Source organism: Lineus longissimus, chromosome 10 (genome assembly GCF_910592395.1).
Source record: "Lineus longissimus chromosome 10, tnLinLong1.2, whole genome shotgun sequence".
In the NCBI taxonomy this organism is placed as follows: domain Eukaryota; kingdom Metazoa; phylum Nemertea; class Pilidiophora; order Heteronemertea; family Lineidae; genus Lineus; species Lineus longissimus.
In genome coordinates this window covers 3445225-3471127 of record NC_088317.1, presented here as the reverse complement: position 1 = coordinate 3471127, position 25903 = coordinate 3445225, and the positions used below count along the sequence as shown (strand labels likewise).

At 41.2% G+C, this 25903-nt stretch overlaps 3 protein-coding genes and 1 non-coding gene across 6 annotated transcripts; 3 read left to right on the top strand and 1 right to left on the bottom strand.

Annotated features, from left to right (window-relative positions):
• Positions 1-16: 16 nt before the first annotated feature.
• On the bottom strand, positions 17-13925 carry LOC135494683 (glycerophosphodiester phosphodiesterase domain-containing protein 5-like). 3 transcript variants are annotated; one of them, XM_064782885.1, is made up of 14 exons: positions 13854-13925; positions 7373-7525; positions 7061-7164; positions 6133-6226; positions 5813-5971; positions 5560-5653; positions 5104-5249; positions 4544-4626; positions 3654-3804; positions 3049-3258; positions 2682-2830; positions 2341-2488; positions 1858-1940; positions 17-1214 (listed from the first exon to the last, which is right to left on the bottom strand). In XM_064782885.1, the coding sequence occupies exons 2-14, from the start codon at positions 7481-7483 to the stop codon at positions 1061-1063; spliced, it is 1686 nt and encodes a 561-aa protein (XP_064638955.1). In that variant the 5' UTR covers positions 7484-7525; positions 13854-13925; the 3' UTR covers positions 17-1060. The 3 variants fall into 3 exon arrangements, with proteins under 3 accessions (XP_064638955.1, XP_064638954.1, XP_064638956.1); XM_064782884.1 differs by lacking the exon at positions 13854-13925 and adding an exon at positions 8837-9003; XM_064782886.1 differs by lacking the exon at positions 13854-13925 and adding an exon at positions 8837-9003 and having other exon boundaries at positions 5104-5174.
• Positions 8241-8313, top strand: Trnar-ccg (transfer RNA arginine (anticodon CCG)). The gene has a single exon. It is a non-coding gene; the product is annotated as a tRNA-Arg (tRNA).
• LOC135495039 (uncharacterized) lies at positions 11976-16096 on the top strand. Its single transcript, XM_064783438.1, has 2 exons — positions 11976-12007; positions 14854-16096. Exons 1-2 carry the CDS (start codon positions 11976-11978, stop codon positions 16094-16096), a joined length of 1275 nt encoding a protein of 424 aa, XP_064639508.1.
• A 2680-nt stretch (positions 16097-18776) lies between these two features.
• Positions 18777-25404, top strand: LOC135495086 (uncharacterized). Its single transcript, XM_064783502.1, has 9 exons — positions 18777-19300; positions 19858-20008; positions 20243-20314; positions 21328-21374; positions 22576-22608; positions 23186-23237; positions 23664-23717; positions 24043-24170; positions 24732-25404. The coding sequence occupies exons 1-9, from the start codon at positions 18992-18994 to the stop codon at positions 25011-25013; spliced, it is 1128 nt and encodes a 375-aa protein (XP_064639572.1). The 5' UTR covers positions 18777-18991; the 3' UTR covers positions 25014-25404.
• Positions 25405-25903: the final 499 nt, after the last annotated feature.

Below are 25903 nucleotides of genomic sequence, written 5' to 3'. Positions count from 1 at the left end.
CCCCCCCCCCCGCCAGTAAATACTACTATAACCGTTTTTTAAAAAAGAGGTGGCATGATGAGAGTGTTCGTGCGTCCATGCATTTGAGCTCAGATTCGTGGTAGACGTACGATGTCATCGATGTGCGGCCGAGTTTCTCGACCTCAGCTATCATTAGATGCATTCTTCAGTCAAAAATATTTCCCAATACAACAATCCCCTACATCTCCATCTTGACACCGAAACAATAGCTGCAATACAATGTAGAACTATATTTAGTCACGGTGGTGCACGTGTTTCCGCTGAGTGAACAAGTATGTCACGCCATCAGGCTAATCTATTCACAACAAAAATTATAGTAGAAAAAAACGTCTTTTCATAGAAAGTACATATAACATTTCCGACATTTTGACCATTTGTAGTAAATACAACACCCTCTGTGACCATTCTGATATTAATATGCGAAATGTGCAAATCTGACAACAGCTTGTGGCACTGAACACATACAACGTAGAGCCTGCAGACACCATTTTCCATTTTCCACTCGTATTTAATCGCTGGTCAGGAAAATAGAAATACAGCTACACAATGCCATAGTGCAGTCGTTCATGCAACTTTTCTGGAACGTGTTGCTCTTGAAGCCCTAAGAATCAGTCACACTGAATGTCATACGGATATTTGATAAACGTGAGTTTAAGATTATATTGACGACTCCAACTCATCTTTAAAACTGAATTACAGTCTTCTAGTGACATCTTTGACCTCAATAAAGAGCATTTTCAAATCGAAAAACCAAAATTTATCCACACTAGAATCTTGAAATCCTAATTGGGACCTGTCGTACCAGAATGTAATAATGAAGTCGTATTGCATGTCGTATTGCACGTCGTAGGCCACCGCTCCCCTCCAGCACACATCAAATCAGAATGATCGTATCTCTTCATTCAATGTGAAAGAGTTCTTGTACTGAGTTAATTTGAAGATATTTGGACCATTATTTGCGTCAGAAAGGCGGGTTCGAGTCAGAATCGTAAAGTTGATCTTAACTTCACTATTGGCGTTGTTCGCACGCCACCCACGTTCAGAGTCTTGTCAAACTCTTCCTCTCCTTAAAGCTGTCCATCCACGAGTTATCCGCGTCATCTATGACGTAACGCTTCGCCTTAGTAAAGTTCAGATTGGCGTGTTCGAGTGGTATGGACTCCAGTGGTACGTTCGATTTGTACTGACGGTAACTGAAATGCAATTCGAAGTGTTACATGCTACGTAACATGACATATCAAGCTCGTCACAGAAAGATGTCTTTTTTCCAGAACAAGATGAATAGCCTATACATGCTTCCCAAAATTGGTGGCTTGCATTGGAACTAACTTTTCCCCCTTGTCCGTCATTAAAGGCATTCAAGTGTGTTGGTCAACCATGACTATCTCCTTGTCCCTCCACCATAAGGCCTAGTTTCTCCACTATTTCGGACACTCAGCGCCCCATTTCTGGAAAGGTGTATAGCGTCATTCGATAGAACAGCCCTAGAACATTTCCTGAAGGGTTTTTAAAACTCTAAAATAGAAAAATGGCCGCTCCATATTTCCAAAAAGGCAGTTAACGCGTCTAAATTTGGGCTAGGTTGTTTCAGTTTGTTTCAGTTTAGCAAGCTCAGTATCATTTAACTTGTTGAGGAAACGAGGAAACTGGGCTTTGGTTTGAACAGTGCGTCACGCACGAGGTAGGGAAATTATATAGATGTGCTACACCCTACACAGACAGCACTTGGATATCAAACTCAACCATCAAATGAACTCGGAAAAAATATCAAGGAGAGAGAGTGAATTTAAGCGATGATTGCTTTGAAACTTATGCGATGACTGTGAGTATACTTACATATATGTTGACCAGATGATGATCACCAACAGTACAGACACCACGTCCACTGTCACCCACATGATAAGGTACGTCAGTGGTTGCTGAAATAAAACAGGGTATAGATGGTTTTTGGTATGGTCTTCAAATATTTGCTCCGCTAAGACCTTGGATCACACGTCTTTTGGACACCATCTTCACTCACAATGCCAGGCCCGAAGATCGTTTTATTACATGTATAAAGTAGAGAAATGTTTTTTAGACTGGATGGTCAGTGACACAGGACAAATCTCCCATTCTAGAATATCTCTTGAACACGCGATGAGTTGGCCGAAATTTCAATGCGGTGGCGGGGGTCCACTTTAAAACAAGATGAACTGTAGGTTCTGCTGCAGTCTGAGCCCGGAGTTGGAGTAACCGGCTGCTTACGGTGCCGCACTGATACGTAAACCAATCACGGAGAAGAAGCTAGAAGAAGATGATGAAGTTGATGATGAAACTTACAATATGCCATATCGGAGACTGCATTTTCCGTAGTTCATCCACATTGTCTGTAGTAACGTAATCGACGCCGAGACACCAGTAGAATGAGTAAAGCCAATCGGTGTTGACAATGTAAATAATTGTCTCGATATTCGACTCACTATATTCCCTGAAAAGAAATTCGAAGGATGAAACTATAGGTGCACGTTTAGAAATGAAGGTTTTTCAGTTTTTGAAACCTTTAAATGGTTTTTCGACCAACACAAATATCATACGCCCGGTAGAGGATATCGATCCTATGCATACATGACTGTGCGCATCGTACACGTTCTAAAATCTAAACCTATTTTTCTTGAACTTACCTGATAGTTGACTCTTTGAGCACATCGTATCTTACATTAATCACCGAGTATTTATTATCTCGGAGATGCCGTACCCTGGGACTGGAAAACGTGCTAGCAACAAGGGTGGACCGCGCCAGGGTTTTGTTATCTGTCTTAATCCAATAAACCTGCCGATGATAAGGAATTGACATTGTAAGACATGCATTTTCCTCCAGTGAGATTATCCCCCAGCCCCTTCAAGCCACCAATAGATCTTCTCCAACAACCACAACCTCTGGCTGCCAAGCGCAGGACATTGATCCGAAAATCAGCAACTACTTCATTCAGGGACATTAATGGAACCTCACCAGCCCTGAAATAGTTGAACCAGTCTGGTTACACTTACATTTTTCCGTGGTATTCTAGAGTCCTTGACTGTTTCTAAGACCTTCTTCAGAACCGTCCCATTCTCGTTATAAACTTTGATATCGAACATGATCCTGGTTTTGTGAGATTTCGCGAAAGTGAGGAACTCGGCGAGAGTTGGTACCGTCTGCTTCCGGTATTGCCTCTTCTGCTTTTTTGTCAGCTTGCTGACTTGGTGGTATGGGTCTTGCTGGAAGACGAAAATGAATTGACTATTCCCCTTATTTTAGTTGATTAGGGGAATGGGTCACATGCTGTAAAGTGATTTGAATGACCAATCTTTAGACGATTCTCTCTCATATTAGCAGAAAATGGGGTTGTGGTCAAAACCTGGCTTACGTTCGTTTATAACAGGGCCTACTTGTGCAGAAATATTTGGATCATCTGGGTAGTTCAAAGCAAATATTAAAGAGCGAAGTAACGCCGAGATATAAAACCGATTTCTGCTTGAGCCGCACTGGTCACCCGCTTAGATACCAGTAATGAAGTCAAGGAATGAGGGGTTTTTTTCTGCTGGAGTGGCATTTTATCAAGCAGCCAAGCTCAAATCCTACTCTTCGTCCATATATATATATTGACACCTACGTCCAGAAACCACTGTCCTGCACTGAGTAGGCTGACTTCGTCCGCGGTGAACCGCCATATTGGATCGTCAACTCGACCCGGGAACACGTCGGCAACATTCGTGGTTCTACCGAGTGTCGTATCGTGAAGCATGACGGGTACTCCGTCCAATCTGAAACAGAGATTTATTCAAATCAAGAATAACCGCGGAACGCACTTAAATCTAGGTACATGTGTACTCTTAGATCAACACACTGTGATTGGTTCATCACTCTCAAGTGATGCAGAAGTTGAATTTTCTCATTGGACAATGTGATCAGACATGCAAATCAAGAACGGCAGCACTTCGATCTAGTTTGATCAACACACTGTGATTGGCTGACTTTCAAGTGATGCAGAACTTGACAATATGATCGTATACATGAATAGCATTCCGCGACGTTACTATTTATGGCTCACAAGATCATTTGCATAAGATATTTTGACGTTTTAGTCACGTGACAGTCGGCCATCGACACTTATTTCTACGCATTTGAGCTTATTTCAAAGTCAGTTATCTTTGACCCTGCATTGTTTTTAGCATGAATGATACCATAGAGTCAGAGAGAGAAATATTCAGAACAATTATGTAGTATTTCCAACACTCGGACATGTGCCAGATTGAATCTAACTGCCCTAGTTAGAAAGCCTGAATCCATTACGAAAGCACATGTTTGTCCGACATTGCCTGTAATTCAGCGATGGGGAAATAGAGGGCAGGAACTGCACTGACGTCATCTTCGCGGAATGCCATTAGCTATTGTATTAAAACCTAGTAAATCAAGATGCTTTTTGATGTCTATACTTCTTTCAGAATTTAAAGGTTTTGTCCATCTTTGTCCGAGAAAGGTTACCGTCTGCAATTCACTTACGTGATGCCAACGTCGGACTCGAGACCATAGCATCCATTTTCGATGGCATATTCAAAGGCAGCCATCGTGTTTTCTGGAGCTACCTGAAGCAGAAGAAGAAGAAGATATTATTGGGTACAACTTATGTAATAACAAAAAAGCGTTGTTTTTCTGGATGACATACTTGAAGGTGGCCATCGCGTTTTCTGGAGCCACCTGGAGAAGAAGATAATGAAGAAGAAGAAGGCACTATGGCTGGTAGAACTATAAGATCACAGCAAAAAAGCGTTGTTTTTTTATTTAAAGGATAATCTCTACATAGCTACTCTCGGGCAATGTGGCATAAAATAACAAAGGGCTGTACGTTATGTGATACGCCACGGGAAACGCTTTTGTGGATGTAGGCATTTACTGCTGATAAACAGTGACTGAGCTGGTGACTTAGCTTATATGTGTTTCTTGTACATCAGTAACTGCTGACTTATACCAAAACATGAAAGACTTAAGCACTGACGCAAATATACAGTTTTAGAAAGATTTCATTTTACACTTCAAGAGCTGAATGCCTTTAAAGGACTTACCATAGAAGCCCCTCTGTGAGCAAACAACTTTGGCTTGACCGGTACTTCATTGTCATGGCAAATACAGGGAGCTGATATGAGTAAGGGTGACAGGTAGAGGAACATCATGAAGGATATGTAGAGGACCAAAAGGAAGGCGCGAAGGGCTTGAAGAAAATATGGGAAACGTGTGAAACGAAAAGGTTTTGAACATGAAAGCTGGTATCAAAGACATAGATGTTGTAACCCGATCTATTAGCAATACTAATGCGGGATCGAAGTCTAGACCTCCAAGGTTATAAAATCCTTGAACGGACAGTGAAAAATTGGTAGGACGGGTAAACCAGGGGGACCAACTAACTTTTACACCGGGATATAATGTTTGACTCAGTGTTTATATATGAACAGTTATGATTCCATTACGAAGTGACCTTCTTGGAAAATTCAAGTTCATATTGTAATAATCTTATGATTTACCTGCAACTGTTAGTTTGACCCATCGTACCACAAACAGCCATGTCAAGATGGTAGCTAGGACTACGGCTGCCACCTGCAGGAATGGCCCGGTCATCTAAAAGTAAAAGGATAATTGAAAAAATGACCAGATATCTGCCTAGTATATACCTTAAGCGAACATTTCCAAGGGTTGAATGAGGATCAAGAAAATCATTAAAGGGATCTACATGACATGAAAACAGTCCGATTCCGCCTGGGAAATATCTTAACTTACATGTAGGGAGAGCCGGACGAGCTGCCATTCCTGTTTTTCCATCACACCAACCACGACCATGATGCCTCCAAACAGCAAGGTGAGCAGGACGAGAAAGACCCTGTTGACATGGTGCATGTATAGCTGGAGCTTCAGCACGGAGTGACACAGGGAAAGGACCTGCAACAAAAGTTTAACGCTCTCATTCTGATCATTTCCTTATAGAATTTTCACACGATTATTACAACATTTTTACAACATTTTCTAATTTAAACCAACATCTAACATGAAATGTATCTTGTCAAAAGTGTATGAGAAATCATTCTTTGTGAAGTACCTACCAATAGTAAAGCAATGTAAGAGAACGCGATCGATGTCGATATCAACATCAGGGTGTACCATCGAAAGCGGATCCCGGTCTTATTATGCAGATAACTGCAATAAAAATATCAAATACTGTTTTATCAACTTGAAGATTATTTTTTTGCGTCCCGCTTTCGCTTCGACTTGATCATGTATGTTACTCCCACGTTAAAATCCATTATAATAATGATGGCCGGTTATTGTTGTACGGTGTGATTGTGCGTTTCATCCGCTAAATATCTGTGGTTCTTCCGTTCCAAGGGCTGCGGGCGACTACGGACTCGACTCAAACCCCCGAATGCTCTTCTTTCGCTCCACCGACGTCCGTTAACATGTTCCGTGACAGTAACTTTACACCCACTTTAAAGTAACAGTGGCCGTTAATTATCCCGCCAGTACTTAACTGGTGATTGTGCGGTCATTGTGCACTTCAACCGCTAAATATTAGTTGTTGTTCCGTAAGAAGGGCTACAGAGCGGGGAGATTCATCAACGGAAACCCTTTTAGAGCTCTGTCGGACGTCCGTTAGCATAATCCGGTGACTGGCGCTAGGCGCTCTGTCGGTGTTTACTACAATGAGCTCTTGACGGGGCGCTTTGAGCTCTTGACGGGGCGCTTTGACCCGGACAATGCGTGCACATGGGTTGGGCGTTGCAGATGTGCTAACTGTAGATTTTAAATCTCTCTGTGCCTGTTTTTTTTTTAAAGTCCAATATTGATTGATTTTTATCATTATATGTATTAATTTTTAAGGGGACCCCTATTATGGGTCTATGATCCCTCTGGGTGTCCCTATTGAGTGCCATCATTGTGTCCCTTCGTTTGTTTGTATTTTTATTGTTTATGTTCTGTACTCTTGTATATTAAATATTAAAATTATAAAATTAAAATACCCTGATAACTCACGTATTAAAGTTCGCTTCGTCGTTCTCGATGACCAGCCAGAGGTAGAGTGAGATGGTGATGACGGCGGTGAAGAGAAGCAACAAAAAAAACCAGATGAGATCACACTGTAATAGAAATAGGAAAGTTGTTGATATGTTTATACAATGTCACTGAGAAAATCGGTCGCCAAGCTTGGTAATCGTCAAAAAGTCAAATAAAAAGCACCTTGATCAACAACCTATTGTTTCTTGTTCAACAACCTAGAATGACTGGGCATATCACCGGTAGGCATTTAATGGTTGGAGTTTGAACTCAGTTTTTAAGAAAACTTACCGCGGTACTCGGCGGAGGGACGTGCTTCTTCCAGCGGCAGCCGTAGATACCGCCGAGTAGAGAGCTACAGCACCCGTGGAGCCCTTGCCGGCGGGTGGGAGCCTTCTGCATGCTGCTGGTCTCCTGTTCTGGCACGAATGATTCACGGGTCGCCTGAAACGAATGGAAAATACAGGTAAAATATCATTTCCACGGTACAGAATTCAAAGCGACTACATCCATGTAGAGGTGAACGAAACGCAATCGTATTTCCAAGGCAAGTTTGGTAAGAAGAGGTTCTTTTCTGATTGGCTGCTGTAATAGTGACGTCATGCATGATGTATTTTCATTCAGCTTTTCTTTCTTCTAATTGTTCTTCCTATAAGCGTTCGAGGACAGCATCAAATTCTTAGGGTGATGGATGTCAGGAATCAGGCCGTGGCCCTCAGGTGTTCTCCAATGTTGACATTTCGATCCTCCATTAGGTCTCTCTCGACTGTGCTTCAGAAGGAGCGCAGTCTAAGAGGATGTGTGGTGTGTCGTATTACTGGAAGTATAACGTCCAGGAATATTCTTGCATTTCCCAACAGTTCAGGGTTTTTTTACAACCCAGTGTTAAAGCCTTCTAAACAGTATATAAACTCCATTGTTGTTGTGAGTCTACGGTCAGATATTTGTTTTTACAATGCGTATAATAGATCGATCAAAACTGTATCTGAGCAAAATGGAAGATGTAAATACCTTCCATTAGGTGCAATATATACACCATTATATAGCTAACTGACGTCAATCGATATGAAACTATTGTGACTCGTAAATGATGCTGACACCTGTCGCACTTGATCTTGATACCTATGTGCATGGAAAAATGCGCGATGGATGATGTGCTGCCTCGGTGGCCTAATGGAGAAGGCATCGGCCTCCGGAGCCGGGGATTGCGGGTTCGAGTCCCGCCCGAGGTAGATTTTATTAATTTTCTTCGATTACACAAAAAATGTTGTTAGTACTTTTTTATCAGGAGAGACAAATTATGTTGTGCCAAAAGAAGCAACTCTATGGTTACGTAAGCACACTACTACAGTCTCTTCAATTTTCGATAACATGCTTCTCGAAATTGGTGGTTTGCATTGGAACTAACTTTTTCCCCCTTGTCCGTCATTAAAGGCATTCAAGTGTGTTGGTCAACCATGACTATCTCCTTTGTCCCTCCACCATAAGGTTTAGTTTCCCCTTATGACATCACTATTTCGGACACTCAGCGCCCCATTTCTGGAAAGGTGTATAGTCAAGGCCAAAAGGACCGCCTCACCACACTACTTTCACTGCGCCGTAGTATGTTTTCGATGCACTTGTCTCGTATCACTCCAAGAGCCAATCGTCACAAGGACATCAACCCCAATTAAATGACTACAGCATGCCATTTCATAAATTCCTATCACTCATTTGTATCTCATCCAACATTAGCTTGGAATTCGTGAATCCTACCTGGTCGTTGGAAGACATTTTGAATCCAGTGTCAACCACTCCAAACCAGCAGAGGCACTCTGTAACCTCCCCTCGTTGGTATAACGGAGTCCGGGTCAAGATGGTGTGAACTGGTCATAGGTCCGTCTCTGACTAGGGCAGTATCCTCGATACAGTATTCAAGTACTCCATTCAATGTCTTAATTTGTTTAGGTTAAAGCGATAAATTAATGGCCACAGCAATAGAAACTGGCAGCACGATAATATGTTATTAGGTCACGAAGAGATAAATGTGGCATTTACACCAATTTCAAATGCCTGTACCACATAATTGCGATCGCTTTATCATACCAATGCCGACAATGAGAGAGTTTTCGCAAAGCACCCGAAATGCCAACATGAACACATCTCATTGTTCGACCTCCAGATAACTTTGTCGAACAATGGGATAGGCGATCGTGTTGACGTTTCAGGAGCTTTGCGAAAACTCCCTAATGCCAGTGTCGGGCAATGATTCCCGAACGGCGAGTGGTCGCCGAACGAGCTATTTTCACCCTTCACAGCCGCCGATTCGACTTTACCTTGTCTGGGATCCTGACTGCACTCTCGCTCATACAATATAAACCGTGTCGTTTCTGAAATAGACTCGCGCATAAAAAAAGCGCACACTTGCACTAATTGCATCTGTTCGAAATGAACACCATCTCTGGAACAATTCCAGTTCATTGTCACCGTCTTTCCTGTCCGAAAATTCCGGACAACACATGAAGATAGTTCCAGTTCACGACCGACACGATCTTGAATCGTGTTCTTGTCCAAATAATTAAATTAGCAAGCTTTACAAGAACTCATAATGAATTATGTATTGGTCGTTTGTTAGCTGCATATTGATATGTGAGCTGAGATTTACCATAAACACGAGAAAACACTCGTGAAAGTTTTGCAATGTGCGATATCTCGCTCAATCTTAGAGATTTTCACCTGGTTATACACCAAGTGACTGAGCGATTTGGGAAATTATCATTGAAAACAACAAGGTAAAGTGTCAACCGTTGTTCACAGATTCCATAGATTTCGGGCAGGAGTGACAATCAAATAATATGACATAGACTCAGAATCTTTGTTCACAGATGCTACGGATTTCGGACAGGAAAGTGATACTCGTTCTTCCCCTGCCAGAGGATTGTTGGTGGATGAATCCCGGCGGACAGTTAACTTTATCCTTGGCAAAACCTCAAATGATTTAATAATGTGTTATTGTTTGGATAATCACATCTATTCTTTGGAATACAATCATGAAGGTAAAAAGTTCGCTACGGTAATAAAGCCAGCGAAATTAGTGGAAATCGTGTTTGGATTATTTATCGAAATTATACAAGGTAACTGACCTTGTTACTCTAGATTCATTTTCATTAGGTCAGTGGAAGATATTCTTTTTACTTGGTCCGAACTCTGGCAATGTCATTCCACATAAATAACTGTCCCTTGGAGTGCCAGGCTGACTCTAACGACGAAAATGAAACAAAATCCGGCCACCGATCTGAAAATTGACTGACTTTATGAAAATGCAGATAGAGTATTTCGTGTGTTATGGTGTACGGTGATAGGTGACAGAGCCATGAACCTCATCCGGTAACATTATTGGAGGCGCGAATTCCTCAATCAGGCTGCATTATTAGCGGTGTGGATACCGCATCATTGGAGGTGCGGATACCTCATATGATGCTGCATTATTGATGACACGACAGAGATTTGGCAAAAGCTTGGTGACCTCATCAGGCTCCATTATTGAAGGCGTCATATTGACGATGACCTGACAGAGAAGCGGCAAAGGAAACAGCTCCAAACTGTCAATACTGTAATCGCCCCAGAGAAAAATCGGCGGTGCAGATTGGGATTGACTAATTCCGAGAGAAGTGGATGGCATTGGTATCGTTGGATCCTTTCAGTTTAGGCATGCCAAGGTTCTTTCCGTGACTTCAAAAAATTACAATCTGCACTCGGCCTGATGTAAGAGAAGCCTAATTGACAACTTTCGTACTCATCAGTTCAGTTTCTTCATTTTGTTGCGGAAATTTGTATTTGAAAAGATTGTCATCCAACGGACCTTAGCAGCACAAGACAACGATGAAACTTGCTAGAATAGGCCTCACTATTATTTTCTTGCTCGGTCTTCAAGCCCACACCTTGCTCGCCGTCACTACTGAGGTAGCTGTTACATTGGAATCAATACATGTAAGTACACTTTATAGGTTTTCCGGCGTTTTTTGAATTTGTGATTCGCAAAAAAATATAAGAAATATTTATATTTTGGTGAATTACGAATTTTCTTCCGTTGTCAAATAAAAAATAATTCACGATTTTCATTTTCGCAAAAACCGCGAAAATAAAACCACCGCAAAAATCTAGCGGTTTACCTTAATTAGCAAAAGTTATATAATAAAGAAGAATTGTTTTATAAATACTGGGTATTGATTTAGTTTCGAAAAGAAGCAAGACAGGGTTATTTTTGCACAATACGCGTCCTGAATTTTGTTATTGTTGGATTAGGGATTGTATTTCCGGTTAGGTTTCATTGTTTTGAGTTATAAATAATCGTTTCATTACGCAAAAACTAGAAAGAATCCAGGGTGTTCACTGCGGTCTACGTTAGCGTCAGACGAAAAACTCTGAATTATACGAAACCATTAGTTAAAATTAGGTGTTGGCTCGATGCTACCGCTCTGAAAACACTGGTTAATAGTTCAGCCGTGTTTCAATCGGGTCACTGAATGAAAGCCCTTGAAACTTCACTACTAAGTCGTTCGATAAACTCAGAATAGTGGATAGCAACTCGGGAAAGCGGACATCATATGATTCCAGGTCCGCAACGCATTTGCAGTTAAGCGTGACAAACTCGGGATAGCCGGCAGCAGTTCTGGTGATAAGTTTACATCGTATTTGAGAATGAAAAATGAGAACCCGAAATGTTGTTGCTGATTCTACAGGCTGATAATACCACTCTGTTATGGTGTCAATGTGGTTATAAAGTCGGCAACTTGTTTTCTATTCCCAGGACCTCAATAGCACAGTTACCCCCGGGCCACAGAATGATACCAGCGACGACACCCAGGTGGCGGAACCTCGTAATGTTCCCAGAGCTGAGAATAATACTACGAACATGACAACAACTGAGAAAACTACTGGAATACAGTAAGTCACGTTTTGATAGATACACGCACATTTTTCAAGTTTTATACTCCGTGCCAAGACGACGATGTGATGGAGAAAATGATGGGATCTACTTAACAGAAAAAATATTTCCGTCAGAAGAACCTGTATTCGCCATCTACGTTTTCTCCCGCTTCGAAAACGAATTTGAAACTTCTGAAGTCTTTCTGATTGGCTCATCATTGCAAATGAGCACGGCCGGGACGAATAATCATGCATTTCTGATTGGACAAAATACCACAGAATACCTGAACCCAAACTTCCACCTTCGGAATTGCCTGAATAAGTCGGCTTTGGGATTATCAGTATGTTGCATCAAAAAAACTTTCGGAGAAAGCAGAATTTCAACTTTGACTGAACCTGGGCAGGGAGAGTGCACCACAAACATAGACACGCCGCCAAAATATGTGCCAAAGTCCCAGGCGTTCTCCTCCTATCACGTCATTGGACATGTTGGAATTGGGGAGCCCCGAGATGGTTGATTTGAGTCACGACGATGTGGGGTAATCATGGGGCTCGAATCAACCATTTCGGAAGGTTTGATTGGTAAAAGAACGACGAGGGAGCCTCTTTTAGTTTTGAAATCAGACGGTTTCCCTTAATTGCAACTGAGGTAGTGGGGGCCTTATATAGTTTTGAATTAAGAATGCGACAGTACACTCTTAGAAATAAAGGTTTTTGAGCATTTGAGAAATATTGAATGTTTTTTTACCAACACATAAGCTTACATGTATATGCACCCTGTAGAAGTTTTTCAGCGAAGTGATCATAATCTCAAAAACCAGAGGTTTTTCTCATTTTGCCCCCCAAAAAACTCTACGTGATGCATATTTGTGTTGGTCAAAGCCCAAACACCTCTATTTCTGAGAGTGTTTGTCGCTCCAAACATGATGTCACGGCCCTCAAGGGTTGACCAAAGCCACCACGATTTTGGCTAGAATCTGTATTTAGAGGCATCAGAACTCCCTAAAAATCAAGTGAATGCCAATTTCAAGTGTGAGAGTTTTTTTTCAGGAAAACAAAGAACTGACTCCTACCCTTACAATTGGCATTTACTTCAATTTGCAAGAATAATTCTTAAGGCTTTAGGGAAAAAAACAAAGAACTGACTCCTACCCTTACAATTGGCATTTACTTCAATTTGCAAGAATAATTCTTATGGCTTTAGGGAAAACAAAGAACTGACTCCTACCCTTACAATTGGCATTTACTTCAATTTGCAAGAATAATTCTTATGGCTTTAGGGAAAACAAAGAACTGACTCCTATACCCTTACAATTGGCATTTACTTCAATTTGCAAGAATAATTCTTATGGCTTTAGGATTTTACGTTTTAGCAAAAATGGAAAGTGGTACCTGTAGTCAATCCTCAATAGTAGGTTAGGTTACGAGAGTTACATTCTGTTCCTGCAGACAACCTACCTTTCGTCTGATGTAATCCCTTGTCTTCATCAATTCTGTTTACCTTCCCTTAATCTCAGTCATTTAAATCGCCATTCAATTGGAATGTTGGACAGAAAAGTACACACTTTCACGGACGAAGACCACACTGTACGAAACGACTTGTTAAGGGTTGGCCATTAAATCACAACTTTGGTCAGAGCTTGAAACCTTAAAGCAATCAACTCCTTCAAAATGACGAAATAGAACCCTTTAAGAAAGAGCGGACAAGACCCGCGTGATACCATCACATTATTTACACCATAATGCATCAGAATAAGGCAACACAATAACAACTATGATATGCGACAGTACGTCAATGTTTGCAAAGGGACTTACCCTTATCCAGTACGGAATTTTGAAGGCTCTTAAACACAATGACTATTACCTTAATTGACTTTTGATCGTGATTTAGAAAGCTTTATCACTTAAAGCATCTGGTTTTAAGCACACTTCACGCAACGCAAACTGCTTCCCCTCTTCTCTTTCTATCATCGCCAATGCACTGTGTCTACATTGTGTATTGATTGTTTCCTGGTACAAGGGAGCATTTACTCATAGCTATGGCGGCTCAATACTCACAGCTCTGTACAGATTTGCTACCATTATTTAGTCACCATACTGTGAGTGACTCATCAGTCCCTTGTCGCCATGCTAACAACGCGTGCCAGGCTCCATGCATTCTCATCACTGCGCGTGTCGATATGATACGCGTGGAGAGTGGCGACATCACAGCCTCCAGGCGTGTTGTCAATGTGCACTCTGATTACCAGTACCACCCATGCGCGTGTCGCATTGTCATGATTTTGCACCTGTGTGGAGGATGAACGTCAATGAGCATGGTCCTTTGTCACCGTACCCTCAATGAAATTCGACGTGTGTGGCGCTATCGTAATGTTACAGCTCTAAAAAAGTAAGGGTTTTTTATTGTAGTGTCACCCCAAATGGCCGACCAGATGAGACACTCCTTACTACAAAACTCGTCGGTCCTATCTCTTATGCCAGACGCTTGGCGATAAGGCCGTTTGTACCCAAATATAATATTGCTGATTGGTATACACACAACCTAAACAGCTCCCTTTTTACCCTTTCATGTCCCGCTTTATGCTTGGGGTTTTTCTGGGTTTTTTTTAATCTGTTGATTCGGGACATCGCCGGTCACACGCCAGTGAGACATCTGGAACATCGTGCTGCAATGGAAATGACTGAGAGAATATCCTTTGATTTGCTTGGAGAATGTATAAAAAGGTATAAAAACCATCATGGTACAACCAAGCTTCTTGTAAGTTTAAATTAGTACCGAAAAAAAAATCTACATCGATAAGGGCTGAATCGGAAATACCTTTGAGGGATGCGCAAATGCTTAATTCATCCCACATTCGTTTCAGGTTTAACAACTGCAGCGTCCTCTTCTCTGACATAGACGATTTTCGTGACGTAGAATTGACGGAGGAACTACTTCTACAATGGCCGTGCGAAGTCTTGAAATATTACTACGACCTCCAACCATTGGTCAAGCTTGTGAAACTGCTTCTGAACCAAGGATCGTCAGCTATCGTCGGACTCGGCTTCGTCTTCAACATTTTGGCCTTCGTTACCTTCATGCAGGAAAAGATGCGGCGAGTCTCAATGGGGAACTACCTCGCAGTCCTGGCAATTTACGACAGCATGGTTTTGATATTTAACTTTTTGATTGGCGTTTTGCGCGGACAGATCGAAAGTGTCAACGCCACTTTCCAACAGAGTGAGGCACTGTGCATACTGCATTCAATTGGTGTAGAGTTGTTTACGATGTTGAGTGTCTGGATCATAGTCTGTGTAACGGCGGAGAGGGCGCTGGTCGTGATCTATCCCCTGAAGGCGTCCAACATCACCGTATCCAGAGCTCGTAAAACAATCGCCTGGGTCTCCCTTATCATTCTCCTTTTCAGCTGCAGTAAGGGCTTCGTGACCGGGTTCGAAGGTGACAGTGTGTTCGGATACGCAGCATGCCTCACCAATCGTGCGCAGAATCCGGCATTGGTTTACATGTACGTGGCAATAAGTACATGGATTCCCACTTTTACAATCCTTGGGTTGAACATCACCATTTTGTATGTACTCAACCGCGATAAAAAGAAACTCGGTGCTATAAATTCTGACGCAATGTCAAGGAAACAAGCGGAAAGAGAAGGAAAGTTGACCATCATGCTTTTGACCTTGACCTTTTCATTCCTTTTCTTAATCCTACCCCTAGGGATTGTCCAATCAGCGGAGCTGTATTGGAATAATGTGATGAAGGTTCCACCTAGCGGTACCGAGCCCAACAAATCCGAATACATCTTCTTCTTCCAAACAAAACTTCTTCTCAAATGGGTGAGGGCCTTCTTCTTCTTCTTATACCAGTTCAATTACGCGATAAACTTGTTCCTGTACTGCATTTCTGGTGACAAGTTCAAACGGGTGTTTGTAAGTTTCGCATTCTGTTTGCCCGAGACGTTGGGACAAAGCAAGGCATCGATGATGGGTAGCAGCATGAGTTCGCGCGGGACCATTTCCCTCAAAATGTCGAACAGCACCCTGGATGTGGATAATGCTGCCGCCACTCCATCACCAACGCCGCCAACAAATCCTAAAAATCCGCGCTTTTAGAACCATCAATGCAACGTTCGCGGCATGCTTTCGTAGACGGTCAAGAATGAACATTTTTAGTTCTATTGAAAAAGAAAAGGTCGCGTCGTTCTCGAATAAGCCGAACGATTTTCGTTATATATATCTTGACTTCTGATAAAAGTGGAGAAGCCGCATTTTTTCAGTGGGCAATACTGCTGGCTTACCATGCAAGAGGGCCAGGTTTGTGGAAAAGCAAGAATTGTGTTTGGGAGGAATCGATGTACCGAGGAATTTCTGCCCCTTCGGACCTTGAAAATGACGTAAATCGAGCTTATCTCTCAATGAATATGTTCGCTGTTTTCTCCGAGCAAAAGAATGACTCCTCATGAATATGAAATTTTTCAGCAGTATGGTCGTCTATGACCACATCCAATGCATGTGTTGCTTCCAAATATAGCAAGATCAGTTACGTCCTCCTCTCCTATACGCTGAACGTATCACTAGACTGGACTGCAAAACATGTAAATAGCGCTTCAGATGGTTAGGCCGACTAGATGTAACTCATCTGTCGAAGGTATATTTAAAAGTAATGTTGCTCGGAACATCTTATAAAAAAACACGAATCATGAACGCAAACTCCTTATTTGGACTAGCTGATCGTAGGAGATATCATTAATTGATCATGTCACTAAATATCACTAGTTTAGAGATGACCCCACTTATAATACATTTATGGACTGGAGTAGAAAGAGTTAATAAGTTCATAGTATGCGTGACGAATTCCACTCCAGGCAAGGACAAATTCGCAGTCTAACAAACATTCGGGTGAACTGTTGTAACTATAGACTGTCTGTTATTTGTTATGGATACTCCACGTGATGGCTCGTTTAAATGTCAGCGTTCTTTTCGAGGCCTGGTATTAAGACATATGTCAAATAAAGTCCCATAATAGATTTCCTCGAAATTAGGTCTATTACTTCGAAATCTTGATAATGGGACATTGGAATTACAAGCGCAGGTCAATCAATTTGCACTGATATAAATTTGTCGCTTGCCGACTATTGATATTTTGACCCGATTCACAATGCCAATTGTCTGCGTGTAACATTCTCATAACATGCATAAGCGTTGTATCATGGTTATACTAATATATCATAGAAAGTTGTTTGTAGTGCAGATAAATGCTTTGAGCTTACTCTTGCATTTTCACCACCTTAGTTTTCATTTTCTGTGTTCAAAACTCCGGTACAGGTCATTTAGCTCGATTTGTACTGAACATCTGGACATTAGGATTCTATTCACAAACTCGCGCGCGTGTTGGAAATTCCATATTAATGACTTGATGCATCAACAGCCGAATTTTCTTTTTTTAATCAAAGACAAAGACTAGAAGTAGCATTTTAGGATTTTCCTTCTGTGCGATGGAATTTTTTAATTTGTTGAAAAATGGTCGCTAATATTTTCGAAAAGTGGTTTTTGACCCGCCAATTTTCGCGAATGTTTTATTTTCGTGGAATTTGCGACTAATTATGAGTCGCGAAAATGAAAAATTGCGAACGTATTTTTTACAAGAAAAACGGAAAGATATTTTGTAAAAGAAATTTCGCAAAATTGAATAGACGCGAAAGTTGTTCGGTTCACGCGGACAGTACCCTGCCCAGTGTTGTATGAATACATGTAGTGGTTTAATGTGCATTATATTCCTGAGTAATGCAATATTTGTCATACATGTACATGTATAATTGTCAACAAACCTTCAGGGAATGTTAGCAGAATATGTTGTTGAGTGTAGTTAAGAATAATATATAGTGTAAAAAGGCTATCATTAAATAATTCACACCCTACTTCTTTATCATCATCGTCCACTGCGCCCTGCCAGAAAGGGGGCCATTTCACTATTTTAAAGGAACCCTCCCCCTTATCTTGTCACGATTTGTCCAAGCCAGTACGATTTAACACCAGAGATGTTCCGATTTTTATCCAAGACAAGTTCGTACGCTGCCAGTGTGACAGCGGATATAGTCCCCCTGGAGTCATAGTCCGGTAGCTTGTATTTGATCAATTAAGCAGCATGATCTATTGTACCGCTAACCCTAACCAAAACATTTAGCAATGCGGGCTATTGTTACACGGACTATCAGCCCTAGGACTACTATCCCTTGCACACTGGTGCTCAGCTTGATGTGTGCACCTTCCGACTGTTCCGGTGTTTTTTTAATGTTCGGAAATTACGAAAATGATACAAAATGACGCCAAACGATTCGAACTCGGCGTAGAATCTTCGTGAAGGGGATAATGCGTTGAATGGCTGCGGGAGGAATATGGATATTGGAGAAAATCGGTTACACTGTTTCGAACAGCGTATAATATAGTGAGGCATTCAGATCTTCATAGTCTATACTCCCTTTAAACGTAGCCTGGGTAAAGCTTCAGGAGATATGGATGTAAAAACGTTGGTGGTCAAGATGATAGTGTGGCGAACTTATTTGATTCAAGTCACTTTTTGTCGGTCCTGGGTCTCGAGATGAGAGTTCCTTTAATAGAGGACGATTTTTGGCATTTCGACAGAATATTAGTAGATATCTTATATCGATTCGGCAATATATCGTCACGGGCATTTCATACCTTGAAGTTGTTTTGTAAACCATACAGAACTAGGCCAGTGTCAAACAAAACACTGCTAAGTATTTCTGCTCACTTCATGTACGCATGGCGTATATATAAGCAAGATGCCCGATTAGTGCCTGGAAAGTATGGATTTGAGAGCAGGAAGGAAAGATTTCCTGGCGATATGGTTTCGACGAAGTCACAGCTGAAATTCAAACTTCGCCCATTAGCGATTTGATTCGTTCATTTTTAACCAATGGAGCTAGACTCTCGGAACATGATACACGGTGAGATCTTGTCCTGGTAAACAAAGAATTACAAAATTATATGTCTGTTCCGCATGGAATATTAGCACAGACAACTGACGCAAATTGTATAAAGGCTACTTCCCTCTTGATAAGCGCTCTTTTGATAAAGGAAACAATGGATGCTGAAAAAGGTTACAGCAAAGTGCAAAGCAGGAAAAAACCCTCGGTCACTTGGAATCGCGTTTTCGTTGTTATCGTATCAATTGTGGCGGTCGTTGGTCTCTGCAACTTTAGTCTCGGGATGATTCTGTGGATAGAGGTGAAAGATCTCAGGCGGCTAGCCCTGCAGGAGGGAAAGATTTCATCTACGAATTCAATGCAAGCTAAGGTAAAGATTGCGTCCATTGACATTGTTAAGCAGTGGGTGTTTGAGAATGGTGACGGGCTTTATCGCTGAAGCCGACCAAAGTCAAAGCCTGCAGAAAATCTGGAGATCCCTTCCTACTGCCAGGTCTTGACAGTTTATTTTCTGGGGCGTCACTTACTAAGCCAAGTCTCCCCAGTCTCTCACCACGCCAGCCTTTAGTTCAAAACTTTGAAAATTCAGCTCGAACTTGTTACTTTTTTCCAATTGCGTAATTGCCTACTGAATATAAATTGTAAAAATATACCATTGCAGCTGCGTACTGTTGTGTACTGATACAAATACTATAAATGCCACGTTTCAGCGAATTTGCCTGCATATTAGCTGCACTGTGACAATTTTTATTTCTAGATACCTGAAAACAACATGAAAGTACATTTTCTAACAGTTACAAGAATGGCGTAAACCATTAACTAGACCGATTCTTTTTGAGGCAACTCTCCTTTTGAAGTTAAATAAACAAATATCGCGAAATAAGCTTATTGTGAATATTTCTTTGAAAGCTACTATTCCGTCTGCAGGGTCTGCAGCTCAACACAAACGTCAGCTTCACAGAATGGTTAAATGAGCAGCATCAATCAGGGCGTTATAGTCTCCCTTCCCCCATCAAAGATCTCCTGCATGAAACTCACAGAAGATACCGTCGTTCGAAAACCACATGCCACAAACAAAGTAAGTTTTGGGCCAGACTCTCAATTCGAGTGGTATAATTTTCGATACATGTTTGTTTTACGTGATGCCGTTGTTTTCGTCGTCAGAAAACCCGAATACGTCCGACGGCCTCATAAATTTCCGAATGATTCGGATGTAAGAGTAATGCATGTAGCGCGGAGATGATGGCGAAGACGTAAATGTATCATTAGTACATTATAATTTCCATTATATATTGCCCAATCTCTTTTTCAGGGTGTGATCACCTGCCAAAGAAACGCCGAGATGCTTGCCGTCATCGTTGCTCAACGGAGAATGATATTAAAGGTAACATTATTAGTGCCATCCTTCCGACATGAAACAAATATTAGATTAGGATTTTGGGTTCGTGCCTGAGCTGCATCCTGAACTTCAGGGCAACACTTGGCACCAGACATGTGCAAGGCGAGGAGCATTCGCCTGACTGGTATTCGAGGATGGCCTGAGCTGAGTGCTCTTCCAACAAACCGTTGGCCGACGATGTTTGGGGAAACACGAGGATGGAAAATCTATTTCCAGTCAACTGGCCTAAATGATTATTTTAGGTTTTATCAGTGCCCTTGGTTCGCCCAGCAGCCCTCATTGTCGGAAAGGGCAAATGCAAGGTATAAATAATTTCTATCAGGCCTAAGTGATATCGTGATTTAAATAATTTCGCCCGAGCGTAGAACCCATACATTCATTACAAATTATTACATTACATCCGATCAGAGATACTAACTCATTCTCTACTTCAACACACAATGAAAACCTCGGACTCGATGGAGTTTTTACAAGCTGAAATAGCTTTAATTATAACGGTTTTTATAAATAGAGCACATGCTCCCCATGCCAATTGGAAATGAAAAAAATCAGGAAGTTTTCAAAACATGTCATTGTCAGTACTGCAAAGAATGGACTAAATAAAATCAGAGTCTTACACATATTTATATCCTAATACAAATCATTACCTATTAAAATCCTCTCTTATTTCATTAAGAGATTGACGTGTCAATCTAATAAAACTAAGACTGTCACAAGTGTACTCAACATCTTCGACAACAACGTGACGTAATTGTGTCTCGGAGTTCGTGACAGTGCATCAGTACTATAAGTGCAGGATATCCTAACTTCGCCAGTCCCCTGTGATGAATCTAGCAGGCCAAACAACCTAGGATCTGAGGTGAAAATATAAGAACAGAAATACAATTGGTGATAAGATATGTAAAGTTCAAATGGGTCAAACTGAACATCCGAAATCAACAAACTTCTGGTCGAATCTTTGCCTCTTATTTATCTCTCGTGTTCATTTCTTTTTAAAGGACGACTCGACAAAGTAGAAAAGGAGGTAGAGGCATTAAAAAAACAGGTAGGCATACCATGTGAAAGTACATCAAGGTAGACTAAACATAATACCACGTGAAAAAAACACATAAAGTAGACATACCCCGTGAAAAAAACACATTAGGTAGACATAATACCACATGAAAGTGCATCAGGCAGACATAATACCATGTGAATGTACATCAATGCAAGGCAGACATAATACCATGTGAAAAGACCACATTAGGTAGACTATTATGCCATGTGAAAGTTCATCACGGTAGACATATTACCATGTGAAAGTACATCAAGGTAGACATAATACCGGGTGAAAAGACCACATTAGGTAGACTATTATGCCATGTGAAAGTACATCACGGTAGACATATTACCATGTGAAAGTACATCAAGGTAGACATAATACAATGTGAAAAGACCACATTAGGTAGACTATTATGCCATGTGAAAGTACATCACGGTAGACATATTACCATGTGAAAGTACATCAAGGTAGACATATTACCATGTGAAAGTACATCAAGGTGGACATAATACCGTGTGAAAGTACATCAAAGTAGACATAATACCATGTGAAAAGAACCACATTAGGTAGACTATTATGCTATGTGAAAGTACATCACGGTAGACATATTACCATGTGAAAGTACATCACGGTAGACACATTACCATGTGAAAGTACATCAAGGTAGACATATTACCATGTGAAAGTACATCAAGGTGGACATAATACCGTGTGAAAGTACATCAAAGTAGACATAATACAATGTGAAAGTACATCAAAGTAGACATAATACCAGAGTTGTCCTCCGCCCTGAATGTTCAGTTGCAGATGTCCATTCCTTCAGTAAAGCAGAGTCTTTCTATAGAAAGACTCTGAGTAAAGCTAGTCCTGTGCCTTAAGTTCTCGATTGCAGCTGCATACAATTGCCCGGATATGAACGGTCGGTGAGAGGTCCACTCAGGATTTTAGGCCACATCAAAGTATCGAAACTTGCCGTGCAACTGGCATGACCGGTGTGATGTAGCCTACTGAAATATCGTTGCTTCTACCTATAATTATGTATACATAAGTCTTAGTTCCAGTTTTAGTTTTGCATATTCTCATAGAACCGATGTGCAATCCCCAATTGGTAATCACATCAAAAGATTCAAATTGGAATTTCTCAGGCCTAGTTTTGGTTCTGGTTTTGGGCCTATTTTAAAAATAGCATTGATTTCATTTTCAGCTTTCGACCCCGGCTCAGGTCACACGAACAAAGGTAAGACGTCTACATGTAAAATAAATTATTTTGTTTTGGTGTGTGTTTTAGTTTCTTAAGTTATGGCCTGTAACATGCGATGCCTCTGTATGCATCAATGGAACGTCTACTGGGCGAGTTCCAAAAAGACAGTCATTAATTTATACTTAAATGCTGTGATAAAAAACATACACTGAAACCTTTGATATTTGTGTCTGGTATAGTTTTTTTAGGAGTACGACATTAAATAGAAAAGACATCAAACACTTAAGAAAGTAGTTTTGGACGAAGTAATCGAGCGACGAATAGCGCCCTACTTTTGATTTCCATTCCAAATGTTCTTATCATTTTAAGTTATCTCACTTTTATTTCGTTAATTGCTGTTCAAACTTCACATTATCTGTGTTATCGTTTCCATTGTTGTCAAAATGGTTTTGGTAGTTCCAGAATATATATAAGATACCCCCCCCCCCGCCCGTGCGCTGCTCCGGGGTGACGTTTGACCTTTTAAGTAGTTTCTGATTAGATTTGCAGGGCTTTTTAATAAAGTGACACTTATGTGAAGTTCAAACTTATCCAAATTGTGGTTCATTTTCAGTACGAAGACCGACTTGGGCATTTTGAAGGCGGGAGTGGTCCAAACAACAAAAGTGCGTAACCCAAACCGCGGTTACAACATATATCTAACCGTGTTCTGTTTCCCCAAGTTCTCCTATACAGTTGTGATAAACAGTCCAGTATTAGGCAAGAGAAACCATGATAAAACCTATTCATTCACGAGAAACCATGATAAAATCTATTCATTCACTAGAAACCATGATAAAATCTATTCATTCAAGAGCTGAGGGAGCTTGTTCAGCCAATTTCATTGTATGCGCCAGATCGTTATTCAAGTCTTTACTCGCATGTTACTTTATTATCCTCGGAAAGATTTCATTTCTCGGAAAGACCCTTTCATTGTATTGGTCCAATGTACTCTGGGGGTTTTTCAAAGTCAAAAGAGTCGTAATCTTTTTTGTGTCACCCAGTAATCCACGTCTTTCCAGTGATTCTTATTTAATCTTTTTCCTTTTCAGACTGTAAAAATAAGTTTCTAAGCACACGGGAAACATACTTGAAAACAACCGCCGGTACGTGTTACTATTAAGGAAAGACCAACTGAATCATCTTTATTTTCAAATTCAAATTTTTTAACCTAAGGAGCAGGCCTTTAAAGTGATATTTTCCCGCTTTACTAAATGAGACTTTCCCCTCGGCCGGATGGAACAAGATGATCAAAAGCTGCAGTGTACATCTAAAACAGGGTGCATCACCCTTCTCGACCATACATGTAATTTGTTTTAGAATTAGCCAATATCTCCCGCCCACCGATATGCACGTGCAACTGTCCAAGAAAATCTCTTTATTAATTTGGCATTCTCAACAATTTGCTAAATATAGCCCGCTCTTTTTTAGATGGCAAGATTTGCATGTGGCAATATGCCAGCTGGGTGACCAATGGTGCAAAACAACTTTACGTTCTCAATACGGCTGATGGCACGGTGAGGGTCACCGAGGGAGGCGTCTATTTCATCTATGGACAGGTATGATCAATGACATATCAACTGTTTTAGCCAGGCATCCTTACGAATATCACAACGCCCTGGACTTTAAATCATTATAGGAGCGATACAAAGGCCTCCTATGGGAAGATGCTGCCGATTCTTTTCTTTGGAATAATACATTTGGTGTACTATGCAATTGCCTTACCTCAACGATGAGAGAAACAGGCGAACAGAGTTTCACGATGCTGAAGACTAGATCACTGTACAACGATACTTTTCACCCGTGTCAGTGAAGTCATGGCAAGGTTACGATAGACCTCTTCTCCAAGAACGTGTCTACTGTGTGACGTCATCAGTTTCACTGGTGTTTCCTAATGACTTGTGACTCTTCAAGTTGGAAGTTCTTCTTGTCGTAATTTACTGACTTCTCGTACTCGTCGAGCTGCGAGAATTTCTAAACCGCAAACGCGCGGTGCCACTCCCAGAACCGACTCCGCGTTCACCACATGTTCGTTCTCGGGAGCCGGGCCCGATCTAACCTCCCTATTGACTGGATAAGTTAATACATGTATATATATATATCATTCCTCTGTTTTTCAGCTAATTGTTAACGATATTGGACCGCGTGTGGCGCAGGGGCTATGGGTCTACGACGCCAGCGGCAACAGGAAAGAGTTAGCAAGATGCGTGGAGACGGCCAGATCAGATGGAACAAACAAGACATTTCGAACATGCTATTTCGGGATCATGGCGAGGATAGAAAATGGTTCAAAAGTCTATTTGGCAATAAACACTGCACCCCTAGACATTGCCGTTCGGATATACCATACAGACAAGACGGCTTTCTTTGGACTTATAAAATTTACCGGGTCCGATACATGAGACCTTGAGCGAATTCCGAGCCCGAGCATTACGCGGTTCCGGGCTTCTCGTGTTTCTGAGTTCCGCGTCACCCGAAACCGTGTCTTGGCAAAAACCTTCTCCCTGGTTCAAAATATTCAATTCAGTTCTTATTATCCTTGGACTTTGGATCTGGGGCTCTTTGGGAACACTATGGTTTTGCTTCTCCGGGGTGAGACATATAGTCTTAAAACTAATAAATACGTATTGGACAATACGCAAAAACATGCGCAGATCGTCGTAGAATTGAATGTCGGACATTCTGAGATTGGTACTGTGCAGTGGGGACAGCGCCTATATGTGGTTAGGTTGGTGTAAATATTGTAAACTATCCTGTACAGTCAATCTTTTTAATAAAATTCAGACATTTGAATCAAGTGTATTTTTTCCTTGTCCCACTCTCTAGCCACGCATTCGGGGAAATATCCTATGTCTTCATTGCGATGTTTTCCCACATCGACAGTTTGTATGCTCGCTCATCATTCGTCATAATATTGACAGGCCGCATTAAAAAAAACGTGAGGAAAGTAGTAATGAAGTTAGAAAATCATGTAAACTCACACGATAAGAATGCCGATAAATATTTCTTGATTTTCATGATGTTGCTATTTTTGCTTACATTGTTGTTACTTAATGTGAGATGTGCCTCTATGATGCATCCGGTGTGTACATTTGTACATAAGCTTCATGTAGATCAGCTGAGGTTGTTCGATCTTGTTCGGCCGCAGGTAGCCAGTAGTGATTGCAGATATACATAACTGTCGTATCACTACTCGTCAGTTCCCTTGGAACGACCGTTCCCTGTTCTAGAAGCGACGAAGTACCAGGGCCATCGCCTCTATCAGTTTAGGTGGGAACTCCTGGTATAATGC

Bases quoted from the DNA above. Each gene is read 5' to 3' on its own strand.
- LOC135494683 (XM_064782884.1), bottom strand. The intron at 6,227-7,060 runs GTGAGTTATCAG...TTTTTATTGCAG, and splicing joins GACGAAGCGAACTTTAATAC to TTATCTGCATAATAAGACCG. The intron at 2,489-2,681 runs GTAAGTTCAAGA...ATTTCTTTTCAG, and splicing joins CTCAAAGAGTCAACTATCAG to GGAATATAGTGAGTCGAATA.
- LOC135495086 (XM_064783502.1), top strand. From the start codon at position 18,992: ATGTCTGTTCCGCATGGAATATTAGCACAGACAACTGACGCAAATTGT. The intron at 20,009-20,242 runs GTAAGTTTTGGG...TCTCTTTTTCAG, and splicing joins AACCACATGCCACAAACAAA to GGTGTGATCACCTGCCAAAG. The intron at 24,171-24,731 runs GTATGATCAATG...TCTGTTTTTCAG, and splicing joins TCTATTTCATCTATGGACAG to CTAATTGTTAACGATATTGG.
- LOC135495039 (XM_064783438.1), top strand. From the start codon at position 11,976: ATGACAACAACTGAGAAAACTACTGGAATACA. The intron at 12,008-14,853 runs GTAAGTCACGTT...CATTCGTTTCAG, and splicing joins GAGAAAACTACTGGAATACA to GTTTAACAACTGCAGCGTCC.